Genomic DNA, 19514 nt, shown 5'->3' with positions numbered 1-19514 from the left:
TTGCACATTGTAACAATACATGTAAAGCAAGTATTTCAGGCTTGTCCCTTGGTCCCCTTCATGCATCTCCCTTTTTTTTGACGAGATACCAACAGAGCTTATTTCTTCTGTGTGTGTGTATGAGAACTTTTCCCCTCTGGACTTTGGTATGTTTGCAGCCACCAAACTTAAGAGCTGTGAAGATTATAAATGTATTATCTGATAAGACTGTGTTGTGTGGCTAAGAAACCATACATATGAAAAGCAACAGACAAAATATAATACTTCTGCATAATTCTTCTACTCAGTGTATTCCCATTGCAATATTTAATGGCGATAAAGCTGAGGCTTTTTTCCCTAGATGTAGACACATGTCATGCTCTGTTTCCCTGGCAGTTCAGTGGTGTTGTGTTGACATGGCAACTTTTGATCCTGATTCTTCTCCCCAGAACAATACTGTTTAAGGCACAGCTTTCTGACTCCACACAGGTTCACTCCTGCTTGCTCTTATGTAGGGGAATTAACTGGCAGTGGGTTCAGACACTTACAGTGTCACACTTTCATCAGTATTTGCAGCAAGCACCCTCCTTTCTTTTTCCCTTGTTCTAACCAGTCTGCTTAAAAGTCTTAAACATGCAATATAAAAGTGATTGAAACAGTGGTAAACTATGAGAATACAATAAAATTACCTTGATTCAGCTTCCAGTAGGATGATGAGCTAGAGCAAAGATAAAAGTAACAAACTCCAGTCTGGTATGCCTGCTTGGGATGGAGTGCTGCCTTTCCCTCAACCTACTGTCTCTTCCACCTGCTGCATGTCCTGTGCAGGCTCAGGCTTCCTCCATGAGCCTGTTCATTAGCCTTGCAGAAAACTGCTGAGGAAAAAAGCCCAGTCTTATTTTTTTCTGCAATGTTAGTGAGTTGAACTGGCTTACGGAGCTGGCGGATCACTGTAAGGGCTAGGATGAAGATTGAACCATATGGCTAAAAACACGAATTGCACAGCCAAGACAGGAGAGCTAGAAAGAAGAAAAAAGGAAACGGAGAGTTGGAAAGCAGAAAAAAGCCTTGTCTATTCTTGGAGGGAATATATTTGATCAGTTCAGCTGATTCTCTGTGTTTAGCCTTAATTATTTCTGCTTCCACTCTCCCATCCTTTACTCACTCTCTTCTAATTAGTAAGCCCTTCACAGTTCTGCTTTGACATGGAGACACCTCCTCCCACCTCCCTAGCCAAAACTGAAGTTACTTCCCTCGTAAAATAGGTGTTACTGAAGAATAAAATTAAAACAAAAAACCTCTTTGTGGAGGACGTCATAATTACAAATAAGAGATTTATTGTTATGGAAGAATTATTCAAGAATCATGAAATAAAAAATAAGCCAGTTTGAGGATGTTGGAAGACGGTACACTGGAAACATCAGTATTAATATAACAAATTGTGGAAACCATAAAATTATACAAGGTGCTCAGTTTTCAGTCATATCAGTAGGGTCATTAGCAGAAAAGAACAGCAGAACTTAGGTTGTTAAAACTGAAGAGGAAATACATTTTGTCTTTTTTTTTTCTGAAGTACAATCCATTTGTAAAGCCTTTAGTGTCTTCCATATCATGGAGTTGTGCTTGTATTAAAAAAGAGAAGCAGAGCTTTTGTGCTGTCATTGAAATTTAACACTGACAAGGAGGGAAGTCAATCTAAAGTATCTGCAGCACAGATAGGCAATGGCTGCAAAGTGTTTGCATGCATGTTTTATGCAGTGGTCCTCTCATTTTAGTAATTTATCAAATGTTAGCATAGTCATTTATGTGTCCGGATCCCATGCAACTGGTATGTGACCCCTCATCGCCACTGACAAAAAGTAACAACACTGCTACAACACAATCAGGTAGTAATTCCTATGACTGTCAAAACAATTAAAATCCATGGGAATGCAAGCTGAGCTGTCCCTGGGAACCTCATTTTGAGAGACCCTCAGGTTAAATTCAGTTTGTCTGAAATGGTATATACTCTATTTGCATATTTTTTTTGGACTGAGAGGGTTCAATATATAAACCTATGGGAAAAAAAAATCATAAAATCTTACTCTATATAAATAGTTATCTATAAACTTGCTTTATCCATAGAAAATCAGGATCCAGATTCTTCATTTTCTTTGAATATAAAGTGAGAATGCCCTGCATAAACGGCGTGTCTCTACACACACAGTGGTAGACTCTTGGTAGAGCATCATTGACATTAACAAAGCTACACCAATTTACAGCTGGGAATATGATCCATAGGACCTAAGTTACACTGGAAGATAATAATGATTTCTCTCTCAAGCATTGTTTTGTGAATTCAGCCATTAAAACATGGGAAGTAATTAACATCTCAATATTACATATTGAAATTTAAAATATTTTTAAAATAGCATGATAAGCATATAATTTTAAACTTAGTAGGATTGGCATTTGCTTGTATGGTGGTTAAGCAATTCAGATTCTGTGTAATACTGGTAGATCCACAAATTTCACTGAATTTGTGTACCTATGTCAAGCCTGCCATCAGCACCAAGGTATTTGTGTATCACTTGTCTGTTCTGTCACATCTAGATTTCAAGCCACATGGTGCAGTTCTCATGTATCTGAAAAGATATTTTAAACTCCTACTGAAGCTAATAGGAATTCAGTCAGTTTATGGAAGGTAGGACTAGGCTTCAAACAGATCCTAGGATTCTGACTATTGCACTCTTCATCTCAAAAGCAAGCCAGACACAAACTCAAACGGAATGAGGAAACTTTCCCTCTTCATGTTCTTATTCTTTCACTTGGCACTGAGTGCTTGTTGGAATAAAGCACATTTTCTTGTCTGCAGGCAGCTCCATTCATATGGCCAATGCTTTCATTTGCACCTTCTGGTTGAGAACTCCCTTCGGTTGTCTGAAACAGAAATGAAATGTCAGTGAAGGCGTTGTGCACACCTTACAACAGGCAGCCATTGGACTTGGTTCCCATTAGGCAGTTCTATCTCTTTTAGTGGCACAACTTCTCAGCTCTGAAAGAAATTGAACGGAATGTGTACAAATGTCTGCAAGAGGAGGCTTGCACCCCAAATCTAATATCATCTAGACAGCCTCCTCCTACAGACTCACCAAGAGACAGCTCAGCGAGCTTTCCTATAACACAATGGGTGACGTGTTTTTAAGGGTGTGAGAAATTATATATCATTTATCCAAAGCTGGGGCTGCAACCTAAGAAGTCCTAATTTGGATGAATGTCAGTCATTCATACTCAAAAGAGCTATGGTGGAAACAAAACCCTTGGAACACTCCAAAAACTTGGACACCTTCCAGGCTGAAGGCTTGCTTAAAAAGCCAAATATCCACGAGTAGCACACAATTCCTAGAAGTGGTAAAATTGTTGACGGCTAAGCTTACAATTTTGTGCAGCCCAAAGTCTGGATGGTCTGTTTGCATATAAGGCAGACAAGGCAAGGGGCTTGTCTATAACATGGTTCTCATTGTAGGTCTGTATTACTCAGCTCTTTTTAGATTTGCCCCAGTAACACAATCCTCTCAGGTTTCTCGTAGCAGGTTACGTTCTGAGCTCAGTTTCAAGGCACGGAACCACCTACATCATCAAAACCGAAGATGTGCTCTACCAAAGTCATTTTATACTTCCTTTGCCAAACACCTATCTGAATAAGAGTTAAAAAAAAATTCAAAACATACTTTTCTTTTACACTGTGCATTTGTAGATGCATCACTTTCTGTCTTCATTCCAGTTGCCTCTTCCATTTCTAAAAAAAAAGTAATAAAACAATTAAATTAAGAAGAATCAGGGGTAAGTAAGCAGTCAATTTAACAGCTGACTGAGGTGAAAAATACCTAATCAGTTATTCCTCTGGGCATTTATCACATAGAAGAATAAATGAAGAATGATGAACACTTCCTAAAATACTTTTTCTGAGGCAATGTGATTAATGCTGGTGGATGAGAAGCTTAACATGAGCAGGCAATGCGCCCTTGCGGCCCAGAAGGCCAACCGCATCCTGGGCTGCATCAAGAGGAGCGTGGCCAGCAGGTCGAGGGAGGTGATTCTCCCCCTCTATTCTGCCCTGGTGAGACCCCACCTGGAGTACTGTGTCCAGTTCTGGAGCCCCCAACACAAGAAGGACATGGACCAGTTGGAGAAGGTCCAGAGGAGGGCCACGAAGATGATAAGAGGGCTGGAGCACCTCTCTTATGAGGACAGGCTAAGAGAGTTGGGGCTGTTCAGCCTGGAGAAGAGGAGGCTCCGGGGAGACCTGATAGCGGTCTTCCAGTACCTCAAGGGGGCCTACAAGAAAGATGGGGAGAGGCTGTTTAGTAGGGCCTGTTGCGATAGGACAAGGAGTAATGGTTTTAAAATAGAGGGGGGTAGATTTAGATTAGAAATTAGGAAAAAATTGTATACGATGCGAGTTATAGAACACTGGAACAGGTTGCCCAGAAAGGTGGTGGATGCCCCATCTCTGGAAACGTTCAAGGCCAGGCTGGATGAGGCTCTGAGCAACCTGACCTAGTCAGGGATGTCCCTGCTCCTTGCAGGGGGGTTGGACTAGATGACCTTTGAAGTTCCCTTCCAACCCTAACCATTCTATGATTCTATGATTCTAATGTATCAGGACTGTAGAGCTTGGGGGTGTTTAGAGAAAAGAACAAAATTAGCAGCTGGACTGTAGCATGGGGGTTCCGATAGACCTTTCAGAGCTGAATTATACCTTTGTTCAAGTTCATTCTAGTCTAACTCCAGTTGTTATAATGGGAGATGGGAGTGTTCAAAGGCTTGGAGAGTCCTTAAGCTAACAGTATACCTGATGTTATTTTCCCCTGGATTGGTCCCCAGGTAGAAGATAAATACAGCCTGAAAACCTTCAGGCTAAATTTGAGTGAGAAAATCATGTTCCAGTACACTAGTTAAAAAAAAAAATCAACACAAACAAATAAAAAAGAAAGAAAAAAAGATAGAGCACATTATGGAAGCTTTCACCAATATTTCAGCAGTGTCTTTCAGGCCTGTGCTGAATTAATATATCCGTTCCTTAACATATAGCATACGCAACCAGAAATGAGTAGTAACACTGAGGCTGTGAGAGAAAGGATCAAGAGCAGGATTTTGCCTAAAAGTTTGGATGAAGTATGTATGGGGCTTTTTATTTATTTATAATTATTTGCATCAAGAACAGCAGTTTGGACAAGTGGTAAGAAATGTAATTGATTACTTTCCCTTGCGCTTAATGATCTAGATCATGGTGGCTGATGTTTCTAATGGCTCATCTGGAAGTAAAGAATATTATTTTGAGCACTAAAGCATACTTACCTGTGAGAAGTGCATCAATTGTCTCCACTACGTGTTTTGCATCTTCCATTGTGAAACACATTGGTGGCTTAAATTTTAGTATATTTCTGTGAGGTCCATCTGCACTGAGAAGGATTTGATGCTCCTTCAGCCTGTGGAAAGAGGAAACATCTGTGTTAGACACAGGTATAAAACTATATTATGTCCTGTTAGACCTTTCAGGCTGAGTTAGATTATGAAACTTTTATTTTTCTAGTACTATGTTATCAAAAGCTACACAAATTTAAACTGAAATTCATGACTAACTGCTGGGGAATATTAGGAGGGTTTGATCACTGCACGTAGTCTTAAAAAACATTTACTTGTAAATCAGGTGAAGGGCTTCAGCTGTGGCTGGTGTTCGCTTTTGTTGGTCTTTCACTAGATCTACTCCAACAAACAAGCCAACACCCCTGGAGCAGAGAAAAAAAAATACAGACAAGTGAAATTCAGTGTCAGTAACCCAAGCCTTCTGCTGCAAACGCAAAAATTGCTTCTAACAACTACAGTTCCCATCCCTGGGACTCAAGCAGAGAAGGAGCAGGAAAGAGAGGAGACTTTCTCTTTGGTCTGGCTACTTCAGATGACCAAGTGTGATAATAGGTATTTCTGGATAAATACATTGAGCTGGCTCATTAAGGCTAAGTGGCCAGTTAAGAATGACAGAATAATTTTCTTTCTCTCTTACCCCGCAAACCTCAAGCCAGGGAGCTGTGGAAGACAAATAACCAAAAACAAGAACTAAAAAAACCCCACGATCCAACTCCCTCCAAAAACCTGAAGGCAGTTAACATGGTAGTAAAAAGAGATGAGGAAAATCCACACCGGCATCTCCAAATGAAAAGGACCAGAGATTTGAACAAGGTCTCCACCATCCCAACAGTGTGCTGACAACTGGGCTATTGCACATGGATGGCTCTTTCTCCTAATCTCTCACAGAGCTTTTCTAGTGGCTATGCTTATACCTAACTAAAGCAGATGGATGGACAACTTTTTTGAAAAAATATATTGCCTTCCAGTATTAGTTTTGGGTAGTCCATTTTAAAAAAAGAGGTGTAGCATAATCATGACATAATGTTTCTGTGTTCCCCTCACCCCAAACTTGTTGATTTTTCTAGCACAGTTATTCTTCTTCTCTGACATTGCTGTAAGGCACGCACCTGATATCTCCCACTAAGGGATGTTTTTCCTTTTGCTCAGTCAGCAACTCCAGGAGATAATTTCCTACATGTGTAGCATTTCCTTGGAGATCTTCTTTTTCTATGACATCCAGCACAGCCAAACCAATAGCACAAGATACCGGATTGCCTCCAAACTGACAGTAAAGACAAACAGAAAAAAAAAAACATCAGAAACATTTGTCTAGTTATATCCATGTAGTTTTCACATGCTCTCTCCTGCTTGGTATGTTGTGAGGGAAGCTTGAAGAGGTGGGCATTTCGTGCCGTGCAGGCTGTGTAGCACTGTCCCCCAGATTTTGGGCAATGTAAGAGGCCTGAAGGAGGACCTCCCTCTTCCTCTGCTTCGGGTTTCAGTAATTGAAGATTTCACAGCTGAAGCGTTCAAGCTGCTCACATGGTTTGCTGATTGCATGTGCAGGCAAAACGTTCCTGTGAAGAGCAATGGGTGATGGATGTGATATTTCTTGAACTGGAGCATATGAACTCCATTGAAAGCAAGAGGACTGATGGTAAGTGACTGAAGGCTCAGTCACAGGAGCAGAAAGAGCACCCAGTAGACAAGAAGAAAGCTACTCCTCTGTGGCATGTCTGCAGCTCAAATGCTTCCTGGTAAAGGGTCACAGTTTTGTTAGGTGACAACTGAAGAGCAAGGTCCGCCAGGGCAAGAGCCCCACCAGCACAAACTCTATCCTAGAAAATGAAATTTTACACGGTCAACATTTCAGCGGAGGGCGGAAAGGAAGAATTTATCTGTATGGATGTGAGCTCAGATGCATGAATTGTCAGAGAGCTAGTGCTAGTCTATACTAAGATACACCACTTGGTACAGAGCATATATCAAAGCCTCTCCACTTGCTTTTGGATATTGAACTGTGGTTGACTCAAGCTCTTAGTAATGAGATGCAACGATGGATGCAGATATTAGCTGAATCACCTGAACAACTTCTAACTGCTAAATGTAGACTAAATAAAAAAGGCAAACCTTCACCTACAAACTTACTGTATTGAAATACTCCAGTCCGGAGGCACCAAAACTTTCAGCGATTTCCCTTGTTGTGACCACACAAGACATAGGGTGGCCATTGCCAATGGGCTTTCCCATAGTGACAATGTCAGGCACAAAGTCTTCGCCTTGCAGTTGGAATGCCCAGAAATGCTTCCCAACTCTGCCAAAGCCAACCTGGACCTCATCAGCTATGAACACTCCACCTGCCGCACGCACATATCTGAAAACAAATAGAATAGCTTGAATGACTAGTGCTGCAGTACATGTCTCAAGCCGGCAATCTAGGACAAGGGAATTTGTATTACAGAAATTCTCCAGTGTGAGCCCAGGTTAGAAAAAAAAGAAAGAATGTGTCTGCTGAAACACAGCTATAGCTATTTCAATCAATAAAATTTTTAGTTTGCTAAATGTTAAGAAAAAAAAAATCTGATATTTTGATGCAAAATAGGGGTACTGTAATGGTACTGCAGGGTTACATCTATGATGGTTCAGCTTTATCTTCCATCAACCTTATGATCTGAGGATTAAAGACAGAAAAGGAAAGACAATTATCCAGAAAAAACAATTAGTCAGCTAATGTTCCATAAAAAATAGAAATAAAATCATACCCTTCAAAAAGTAAAAAGGAACCATAGATAGACAAGAACAAGAATTGATTGGATAAGCCTATATTGAAAAACCTGTTTCTTTGGTTAATTTTCCAGTTATACTCTTTCGAAGTGATGTACTTACTCTGCCACTTTCTGGAAATAGCCCACAGGTGGAATTACTTGGCCTCCACAGCTCTGCATGGATTCAGCTATGAAGGCAGCAATCTACAAAAAAAAAAAACAAACTCAGGTGAGAGCTGTGTTCATCTACTTGGCCTTTGTACAAACATCTAACAGTCTAGAAATAAATGTTTAAATGTGTGCCTTAATTAAATCACGCAATGGATTAGACAACTGAGGGCTCTTGAGAACAGCTATGGCTAAAGAATTTCTTCATTTTGTATTCTGGGGTGCCCAAATTTGCAGTACCCAGGGCCATCTTTGCAACCTGATGGGAATACAAGGACCTCCGTTAAGCCCTAGTCTTACAGCTGTTGAAGTGGAAGACACTTACTGATGTCAGTGGCCGCTGGGTCAGGCTCCTGCAAGCCCTGTAAATTTATTTATAAATTTCAATTTACAGGAGACACACAAGAGTGTTTGCCATTTTCCCCAAGAGGTTAATTAAACTTGCTTAATGCCAAGGCTCTACAGTAACAAGTATACACGGTAATCAGCTTTTTTGTTCAATCCTGAACACCAGGTAGAAGCTGAACTGTAAGATGACCTGAGGCTATGCTTTGGGCACCCCTGCCTAATGCAAATAGCTACACAAGTGAAATATCAGCATGAGGCACTTAACAAAAGAGGAGAAAAATTCTACAGGTGAAATAATTCCAGTTGCTAGGAATGAAAAAGAAAGTTATTTCAAGTCAGGAAGGGTAAGAGCAGCGGATCAGATACACTGGAACATCAAAATTCGTTTCTTGTCAACAGTAGATGTCTATGCAGCAGAGATACGATATTACCCCAAAGTCTCAGCATAAGTCTGCTATTTAAGGGATTGCATCCCCACACCACTTGTGAACCCCTCCCTGAGCATCAAGAGGTCTCTCTGGGCTGGTGCAGTCTTCCTGGAAACAAGGCTGAGCAGTAACGTGTACAGAAGCGTACACTATATTTGAAGAGGCATGCTACGGCCAAAGAGTACGAAGCTTCCCATAGCATGTGAGGCTTAGCCTTTAGCACAACTTGTCCTGCCACAGGTCTATGTCACCAAAACCTAAGAAATACGCAAAAGAAAGGAAACAGGGAAGAAAAAAACAAAACTATCCGTTAGTAGAGAATAAAAAAATGTTGATGAAGAAACTAAAAGAAAAGTGATGTAAGTCCATTGGACTAGAAGGGAACATGTTGTTCCAATCTCCACTGAAGTCTTCTGTGACTTCAGTGGGCTTTGGATCAAGCCCTACATATCTTAGAACGCTAACGCCATCATACAAAACATTAACACACATTTTAAGTAAATCTGTTCAGAAATTATCTCGTGTCCTATTGTACATGATTGAAAGGTGCATCTTTTTAGATTACTCCAAAGTTATCTTAAGCTACTAGACTCAGAAATGTAGTATCAAGATTTTATCTGGCATATTTTCTCCATGTCCTGGAGACTTTTATATATTCTTGCTAGAATTCATTATGTAGTTTCTCTGCTGACCTCAAAGCTTGCCCTGAGATATTTACAATCTACTGATTCAATGCATAAAATAAGAAATTAAACTGCTTTGGTTGTATCTGCTTATCTGCAACTGTATTACTGATCCTTTCATTGATGCCTGGAAAAATTATGGTAAGAGCATCCGGTAGGAAAATGGCTCATTTTGAACACAGAACCCACCATAGAAAAATGAAGAGCAGAGGAAAGCAAGGGAAACTGAGTAAAGAAACATGTCCTCAGTTTCCTGTTTCATGCCCCCATGCCACACTTAATAGATGAACCCTCAGCATTTCTAGAGCACAAAACATACCTTGCGTCCATTCTTCTGTGTTTCTTCAATAATCTTTTTCACCTCTTCAGCATAAGCACTTGCTGGATCTGGGTGGTCTTCCCTATATTTCCCTCTGTAGATATCTGGAGAAGGAGCCTGAAAAGACCAATATTTAAAAAAAAATTTTAAGCCCATCCTTCTATGAAACATTTACTTTCTTTTCTATTGCTCTGTGTTTTTGTCTTTCCACAGAGATGATAGATAATAGGAGTTAGCACAGCCTGAATTTCTGCACGGAATTGCAAAAATACTTACAAGAGCTTAAACTCAATCCAGCCCTGTGGTGTGTTCAACATTACTGGACACAACGGTTGAAAGAGCTATCATCTACCTCATTCACCTTTCAAGACTGTCCCTGCTCTCCCACAAGACACAATACTGAATCCTCATCCACCATCTTATTTCAGATTCTTGCAGAAAGATCCATTTCTGCAACTGGACAATGAGGTTTTCCAGTCTGTCACTTCCCTTCCAGCATCCTAGTCATGATACGAATCTATATGACCTTCAAGCCTCTACAAATGGTGCTGAGAGAGGTTCAGTAAGTAAGGGAAAGGCAGTAGGATAAAAAGGTGGCTACTACTTTGGCAGTGTGGTTAATGCAAGGAGGTCTAGATAGGAAAGACCTGCTTGGCGTACACCTCTGAGCTGAGAATGATTTTTGTCTTTGTAAGATATAAAAGTTCAGGCTGAAAAGCCAACAGTACCCCACTCAGCTGGACACTCACGAGTTCTGTACTCAGATCTCTGTGAATTTGTGGGGTTTGCCTTTCCAGGTTTTGGAAGTATACTCAAAAGTCCTGCATATCTTTAGCCAAATCAACACAATAGATCTTGGCTAATTTCTTAAACAGTGTAACTATATGGTGCAGTGACTCAAGAAACTTGCAGCATTATGAAGGAAATCAGCCTCACAGCTGAATACCCTCTTAGAAAGCCAAAAGCAAACAATTTTGCTGTATCTAATCCACCTACAAACAGCCAAGCATATGTACTCTAACATCAGCAAAACAGAAGTATATTTACACCAGAAGTACGTAATTCAATATGCCGCATAACAAGCACAAAAATGACAAAAAGCAAAAAACCACACTTACCACGTGCACAAACTCCTTCTTGCTGTTCTTTCCCAGCTGATTAAATTTATAGGGACTGATGTCAATCAGAGATGTAACATGGCCATGGTAAGCACTGCATGTGTTAAATAGCAAAGTCACTTTTCACCAAATGTATAGAATAGTTAAATTTACAACTGTGTCAATAAATAATCAGATAAGCAACTGTATCTGCAACACAGTAGCATTGTTTGTGAAGGGATCTTGATTTAATTTATTCAGTCTTTCTCTCAAAGGTAATATGAAATTGCTGTTGACTTTAATTCACTAGCAAGACTGGAACCAAGAGGACTTTTCTTGCATAAAATCAAGTGCCAGCATGGGGACAGACCAAGATGATGTCCCCTGGACCAGACTATCTCCAAGGTGGCTGCCTGAGCAGCTTTACCTAGCAGTTGAAGGGTGGGTCCAGCTCCCTCATTTCCAACCTGTGGGCCCCACTCTGGCTAAGCCAAGCTTTGCAGGCTACAACCCCAACACCGCTGCAAAGACTCTCAAGAGTGCACATTGCATTGGAAGGTGGAGCTGTTATGCAGAAGCTACCTGCCCTGAAAGTCCTATAGGCTAGACTGCTTGGCAGAAAGCCAAGCCGTTTTCAGGATAAGGATGAATATTGTTTGAATATAAAAGGTTTATATTGCAGAGTATGCTAAAGCTGGTTACTACAGGGGGCAATTTAATACAGAAATGAAGGCACAGAGCCTTTTGAACCTAAGGCATGTAGCAGCTTCGTTCAGGGAATCAACACTTTCATTCAGCCATAAACTTGAATTGAAGAGAACCTCAAACCAAATAAAAGACACATCACAGTAGCATGCACATAGAGTAAAGAGGATGTTTTTGAACTACTTTGTCTTCTTTACTCTTTTCTACTAGCCAGTCAACAAAATCTGCCAATGGACACAAAGAAAGGACAGAAAGCCCACCCCGACTGGGATGGTAGCGATGGCAAAAGTCTGCAGCTAAGCATTGGTGCAGCACTGTTGAAGAGCAACAGGATCTTTCTTCTTGATCACTGAATATTTATTTGTACAAAAAGCAACCTGTCCAGCAGAGCATGACAATCAGAAAGCCCTTTTCCAGACCAGACCAGTGGGCAGACCACTCAGTGATGTTGAAAACCAACATTCAGGTCCCTGGCCTGAATTGCTCTGGGAGTCTCTGTGGGAAATGCCCTGTAAAAGGTGATTGACTTTCTGGGGTTTTGGCAATCTTCAAAACTTGTGTTTATTCAAATGTGGAAAAGGGATTTTATGACCTGTTCTAGTATGAAAGCAGCAAAGCTTTCCAGGCAGTGGAGTACAAACAGCAGGGGGTTGCTGCAAAGCCACTTCTGAAGTAACGGCAGGAGCTACTGCCTGCATTCACATAAGCTACTCCATGTACTTACTTTTCAAGGGTGATCACGTCTTGGTGCCCGTGGTACTGCCGAGCCAGTCGTAAAGCAAGATCATTTGCTTCAGACCTGCATAATAACAGATACAGCCACAAAATAGTGAGAAAATGCTTCCAATTAAAATGTTATTCTGCCACAGAAGAGGAAGCATGGGATTATTGGATATAATAAATAACACAACAGGCTCTGTTACTATACAGATTACAATGCTAAGGTTGAGACTGTAAATGCCATGTAAGAGGGCAAAGAAAAAACAGCCCTTTGTATGAACAGCAAACAAAGAGATGCTTTCTTTCCCTCCCTCAGTTTGCTTGTAGACAGTTACCTCCTCTCAGTACAAATGAGACCGTCTTGCAGCTGAGAGCGCAATGTAGCCGCAAACCCTTGGAAAGCAACAGCGTGCCAGACTCATCTCCCACCCTCCCCGATGACTCCATCCTCCCCAGCGCTTGCACCCTCAGGCAGCAGAGAACGAAAATCTGCTCTTAAGATGAAGGCTCAAACTTCAAGCCTGACCTGTAGCAGCCCCTCTGCTCACAAGTCCCTGCAGGCTGTCTGTTCTGGCAACATAAGTGATTGAAAACTAAACAGGCTGCCTGAAGAAGAATATTCATTTCCAAGGCATACATCAATTTACACATAGCATTCACCAATCTGCACATAGCCTGCTTTAATACATTTAAGATTTGGGCCAAGCTGCTCTGAGTGTCCATCTCAAACAGAAGCAAAATAGTCATAATGGAAAAAAAATAAATTTAGACATACCCAGAGTTAACAAAATAGCAAACAGAGAGTTTCTCAGGCAGGGTAGCTGTAAGACGCTGTGCATACTGAACAAGGTTGTCATGCAGGAACCGGGAATTTGTATTGAGCAGTTCCATCTGTTTTGTTGCAGCTTTTATCACATATGGATGACTGTGGCCAACTAAAAAAAGAAAAGAATTAGTTATTACTAGCAAGCAGTCAGTTATTGAACCACACAAAGAGATTCAGAGAAGCACTGTGAGCATCATCACTTGGAAAAAGTGTGTTCTGATCCCTGCTAGAAATGAAGGAACAGAAGCAGTCTTGTAAGTTAAACTGCTTACCATGTGCAACGTTGTTGATACAGTCTAAGTATTTTTCTCCTTTCTCATCAAACATATATTGTCCCTGAGCACGCACTATCTTCAGAGGGTCTTTGGCAAAGAAAACTTTGCAGGAAGGCCTAAAAAAACCCAAACAAACAAACAACCATTTTAGTTTTCTCAATTGTTCCCCCTCCTTTGAGTGCTGAGGGGGTTGATCTCTTGCAGCTCTGGAGACAACTGCCTCCCTCTGCAAAGAGCTTGTGAGTGGTTCAGATGGTGGTCAAGCGGGGCTCTTGCTGAAATTAAAAACAGCCCCTGTGCACCTCCCCAGGCACAGCGGGAACAAAAGCAGGTCTTTAATAAGGGCGTGTTCAAAGCATGACACTGTCTGCACGTGGTTTCACAGGAGCATGGTGACTGCAAGTCATTACAGGTCCTTATATGTCCTGCTGCGTTTCTAGGCTGTAGGTCTGTTTGTTTACATGCCTTACGAACATGTATGGTCAATTCACTCACTGGGAATAGGATAAAGTTGTTTAAGCATTTTTTTATACTATAGCCAAAAATTCATTTCGCAATGGATGACTGTACCGTATAGTCACACTGAACAGCAAAACACCGCTTTGCAGGCTTTATTTTCAGAAGTGCTGAGCTGGTCCTAAAAATCTCACTATCTATCTCATCCTGACTGCTTTAGATACAATTTTTAAAAGCAGCTTTTTATAAGCACCTAAATTGCACTGGCTTCCAGGCTCCTTGTAAAAAATATCCAAAGTACTCTTTAAACACTTTTTTTTCCCTTCCCTCCCCTCCCCCCCCGCCTTGGAGAACATGCCAGCTGTGTAATTATGTTGAACGATACTACTGAGCAGTAGGAAAGTCTTATGAACTTTTAGTAATGTTTATATGACCTTGTATAAATACAGTTGTTTCCAGATAACTCAGAGTTACTGTCAGGTATATTGAGATTCTTAACTTGTAAAGCCTAAACGTGACTCCTAGAAAGTAAATTTGTTTACTTTCTTTCTCACAGTTTGTAGCCCCATTGCATAGATCTTTTCTGACATCTTCAGTTATTCCTCTGGTACACTTTAAAAGCAGTGCACATCATCATCGGCCATTTCTTTACTATAGTTTTTTCTTCTATAACGTGTCAGTCTGTTCCGTGAAAGTTTATTTTTGTTCGCCCAGCACAACCCAATCCTATAATGCTTGCACAGAAAAGAGTTGCTTAACAGTGAGCTGGCCCCTGAAGAGAGGTTGATGAGGTTTTATGAGGCCATGACTTCTATAAAGTTCAGTGAGGTTTCTGTGTGTGTCACACATTTAGGATGCAGTCAGCAAATAGCCAAAGCACTTGTTCTAACAATCTGGACACCGACACCCACCGAAGAAAGAATTAAAGCTGCACATTCTGGAGGAACTCATATAGCAACACAGTGGGCTCCCATACGCGCGCAGCCAGGACTGTTGCTCAGGTGGCAGGTGCCGGCAGCCTGCCTGTGCTTCTCCCAGCTAGACTCAGCTTAAGAAATCTCCTCAGCTTCATTTAACAAGAGACCTCTATTTTTCAGGAGCGTGCAGTTTACTCACAAACCCCCCCTGCACAGCCGCATTTTAGACATGCACCTGGCTACCACACTCTGGTTGATTGCTTGCCTCAACCTGTTAAAAAAAGTGAAACAGTGCTGGATGTGCCACTTTTTAGCGACGGGTCGTGTGTCCTGCCCCCGCGGACCGCCCCCCCCCCCAGCAGCAGCCGCTGGAGACCTTCCTCATCCTCATCCCCCGCCCGGCCCGCTCCCTACCCGATGTGCTTCCTCCGCAGGGCGAGGGTCTCCGCCTTGCTGTAGCGCTCCTCCATCCCCGCGGCACGGCACGGCACGGCACGGCGCGGCACGGGTGCTCCCCGTCTCTTATGCCGCTGCCGGCCCTCTCCAAACTCCGCCTTTCCCTGGTGGGACGGCCCGGCCTCCCTTTCCAGAGTTATGAGACGCCGCTCGTCCCCCGCCTCCTTTCCGCCCCTCTTCCCCCCCCTGCTCCCCCGCCTTTGAGTTTACCCCACATTGGTCGTAATCCAAAGCTCCTTGTCTCGTAGGACCTTCTTGTAAGTGCAGGCTGAAATAAATACTTGTATCAAAGCCGGCATCCGTATTTCTTGTAAAGCTGGGCAAATCAGTGAGAGGTATGATTTTCTACGTTTTTATACACAGGAGTAGAAAAGGGCTCCAGCCCTGGTGCTCTGGTGGATTGGTACCCCCTTTTTCAGTCTAGGCAAGACCTAAGTAAGTCTAACTGGTCCTATGATCTCTTTCTAACCACAGCTCCAATACAAGAGTGATTTTCTTGAATGCGGCATCTCCGCATGGTTACCCTTGATAACCATCTCACTAGACATCAAAGCCCATGAGAAAAAAAAGGAGATGACTTCATGGGGAAGAAAGATAGAATTCATTTCAAGAGACATGGCATTTGGAAACAGCAAAGCTGCTGGTGGAACACCTCAGCTTTACCTTCTCCCTGCCACAGATGCACCCTCTCCTCGTCTGGAGGCTGCTCCTTGAGCTGCATGGGCAGACAGGAGCAAAACCTGCACCCACGTCTCTGCTACCCCATCTGCAGCTCATCTGTGCCACCTGCAGTGCTACGTTTGGAAGAGTTTTCAGAGAGCATATGTAAAACCACACAATTTTCTGTGCTGATGATACTTGGCTTTTCTAGAGCGGTATCCAGTAAGTCATCCCAAATTTTGCAGATGGAAGAAGCACACCTCCTGATTTTTACTTTTTTTTTAATATCTCTGCCAGTAAGCCACCTTTCTGCTTCTCTAGCCAAGCGTTTCTTTCCCTACAGGCATATTCATGAGCTTCTTCAGACAGTGTTAATTTTGAAGCTCGGCAGCTTTCACATTCCTGCATTCCTACTCCATCAGAAACCTTGCTTCGCCAACCAACGAAACAGCCATGTAGAAGTGCAAGAAGGCACCAACAGCTACACCTCTATATCCCAGCAGAGACAGCAGCTGCCTGTCTCCAGTGCCTTGTCCATGCAGAAGAAGGCATGGACTTAAAAGATATGAGGGAGTTGTCAAAGCTGTTGGCGAGGGCAGTATTGCACAGGAAGCGATGGGATTCATTGATGAGTCTCAAGAAGAGAGCAGGCATTTAGGTCTGCTAACACTCTAATCAAGCCTAGGCTAGAGCCTATTGGGAAGGCTGTCTGCAATGCTTTTCCAGTTTGCCCGCATCTCTGAAAGCTGGGGAGTGATATTTAGCCTAGGGTAGATGTAGGTCAAGTTGTACACATTATATACTGGACCTAATTGAAACCTCTTTGTGTCAGTAATGTAAAGAAAGGCTAGAGCCCAGGCAGTGAATGGAAGCGCGCCAGCCTGTGAGTCCGAAGGCATTTCAGAAGCAATGATTTTCCTGCACCTGGCTGCTGCCAGTCCTCTTTGAAGCCCAGCATCGTCTTGTCCCTCCTTCTCCAATCTGCTGGGAATGCTAACACTGAGACATTTCAGCTGCTTATGGTGACCTGCCCGGTCTTGCTTGCACAGAAACTCTAGACCACAGACAGATTTAAGGGATATGCAAGCTACTGTGCTTATGCTCCTTTAGAAGCAGTATCAGCAGCCAGCCCTGCTTGTCTCAGGGCTTTTTGTTCCAGGTTTAGCAAAAGAAAAGTTTGTTTACAGCTAAATTAGTAATTGCTTGAAGCAACACTAAACTTCATCAGGAAAGCTCAGAGTGGTAGGAGGGTGTGATATGTTGCTTCCCTGTTCCTTCACAGCCTTGGAAAGAGGTTTGACAATGAATAAAATATCTGTCCCTCTTGTTCTTGCATTGTTCTTTTGATAGGAACAAGCCTGCCAAGTGTCATGTCTAGAGCAGAGGAGATTTCTCTCTGCCCCAACTCCCCAACTCTGATTAGCAAAGAGAGAACCTGCCCAAGACACAGGACTTTTTGTAGCACCTTGTCACGTGGCTTTTTTAGACCTCTCCCACTTTTTTCACTTGCCCTCATAATGCTGTGGAGTTAATATTAGCAGCTATTTCTCTGTGATGTAAACAGTTATTAAAATAGTTTCTTTTTTTAATAACTTTTTTAAAAAAAAAACAAAACCAAAAAAAACCAAAAAACAACAACCCATCATACGGTTTTCTCCTTCCTGCTCTTTTTGCTTTCTGAACATTTTAATTGATTTTTTTTCACACTTGTTTAAGGTCTTTGTCCTGGCAGAGTACCAGCAACCAGCAGCCATGCTCCCTGCATGAATGATGAAAAAGAGTAAATATTTCTAAGTATCCAAGTAAGATGTCTCCCTATTTAACTGTTTAAGGATTCACTGTACCTCTGAAAAACAATGTATCCTGAGAGGCAAACCCATTACAGATGGTCGGTGGAAAACAACCTGCACTGAAGATCTGTTTCAGAACAGAAAGGTAAAGACAGACAAACTGTACCTGTCTGCACCTTCTCAGGATAGCTAGCTGCTTGGTGTTTACTCTGAGAGGGGAATGGACTCGCCTGCAAGTTGATGCAGTGATGGTTCCAACGGGCCCCGGGGTCAGTCAAGTGCAGGGTGTGTTAATTTGGTACAAATAGGCCAAGGGGAAGGAAGGAAAGAGCAAGATTATGTTACTTACTGAGCTGTGTGGCAGCATCTCTTTCCAGACCCATTTGCATGCTCGCTGGATCCTGAATAATTTTTGTCAAGAGTTATTTCAGTGGTGAATGTACTAGTAGTGTTTGCAGTTCCAAATTTTTAAATGGCAAATTTATTTTATACACATCTTTCTGACACAAGCTAATTGATGTAATAGTGAAAGTTGATATTTTAGGGTTGGGGTTTTTTTTGGTCATATTTGCTTTTATCAGTTGTATCTCAACTGTAATCAATTACCTCACAACGATCTTCATATGCCAAAATGAGAAGAGCTCCTAAAAGTTTGCAAAAAGTTGTCAGGTACTTGTTAGCTCCAAGAGGGAGCAGCCAGACAAAGGTGATGTCAGTGAGAGCTGGTGACTGCTCAGTTTAGCTGTGGGCACTTGGAACACTCAGTCAAGCTGTGCAGAAATAATCAGAATATTTATTAGTTATTGAACATTCTGTCTTGGTGTAAGCACATGAAAAGCCTGCATCTTGGTTGATTCAGCAGGACCTGTGTCCACCTTCAATCTCAGAGACAAACAAAAGCAGCTTGAGTACAACTATACTAGTTAGCAGGCTGCGGTTTCCCTGAAGAGATTTGTGTATGGCATTTTGCTGAACAGTATAGGTCATGTGTGTGTATATATATCTCTATGCATATATTCATATATATGTGCATACAGATGCATATATATATATATATATATATATATGGAGCATCCAAGTTTTGAACAAGAAGCCAAAAGCACTGTATTTTTCTACTGCAGCCGGGAGAAGGGAGAGTGCCCTGTGAAACAAGCAGTAGCCAACAGAAGAGACGACACCTATGTTGGTTTTATTTAGTGAGGGGAGGGCTCTGGTGGCAGCTTCTGGAAGAAGCTGCTAGAAGTTTCTCCTTTGTCCAGTGGACTTGGCCAGGCCTAGGGCTGACCCACTGCTGGCCAGGGCTGAGCCAGTTGGTAACAGAATGTTCCCTGTTAATACCTCTGTGATAATATATTTAAGAAGGGGAAAAATAATTTTTAAAAAGGAAGAAGATGTGAATAAGCTGAAGTGGGGGTAGAAAGGGGAGGCGCGAGCCTTGTGGGCCTTGCAGGCCTCAGCCTCTGGCCTCCTGTCGGGTGGCCGACTGGGCCTGACTCGGCCGAGCCCGGCTGCAAGAAGTGGAGAAGAGATG

General features: G+C 42.2%; 1 protein-coding gene across 1 annotated transcript; it reads right to left on the bottom strand.

Annotated features, from left to right (window-relative positions):
- Positions 1-1293: 1293 nt before the first annotated feature.
- Positions 1294-15609, bottom strand: ETNPPL (ethanolamine-phosphate phospho-lyase). Its single transcript, XM_086746494.1, has 13 exons — positions 15492-15609; positions 13702-13820; positions 13379-13538; positions 12608-12682; positions 11200-11293; positions 10082-10198; positions 8257-8339; positions 7519-7744; positions 6498-6652; positions 5661-5750; positions 5320-5450; positions 3690-3757; positions 1294-2898 (listed from the first exon to the last, which is right to left on the bottom strand). Exons 1-13 carry the CDS (start codon positions 15545-15547, stop codon positions 2767-2769), a joined length of 1506 nt encoding a protein of 501 aa, XP_086602620.1. The 5' UTR covers positions 15548-15609; the 3' UTR covers positions 1294-2766.
- Between the last annotated feature and the right edge of the window lie 3905 nt (positions 15610-19514).

The sequence above is a fragment of the Chlamydotis macqueenii genome, chromosome 4 (assembly GCF_036417535.1).
Source record: "Chlamydotis macqueenii isolate bChlMac1 chromosome 4, bChlMac1.mat, whole genome shotgun sequence".
NCBI lineage: Eukaryota > Metazoa > Chordata > Aves > Otidiformes > Otididae > Chlamydotis > Chlamydotis macqueenii.
This window is presented reverse-complemented; position numbering and strand designations above follow the sequence as displayed.

Coding starts and splice junctions, on each gene's coding strand:
- ETNPPL (XM_086746494.1), bottom strand. CDS start 15,547: ATGGAGGAGCGCTACAGCAAGGCGGAGACCCTCGCCCTGCGGAGGAAG. Junction 10,199..11,199: donor AGAAGGAGTTTGTGCACGTG/GTAAGTGTGGTT, acceptor TGGTCTTTTCAG/GCTCCTTCTCCAGATATCTA. Junction 5,451..5,660: donor GCCCTTCACCTGATTTACAA/GTAAATGTTTTT, acceptor CTCTTTCCACAG/GCTGAAGGAGCATCAAATCC.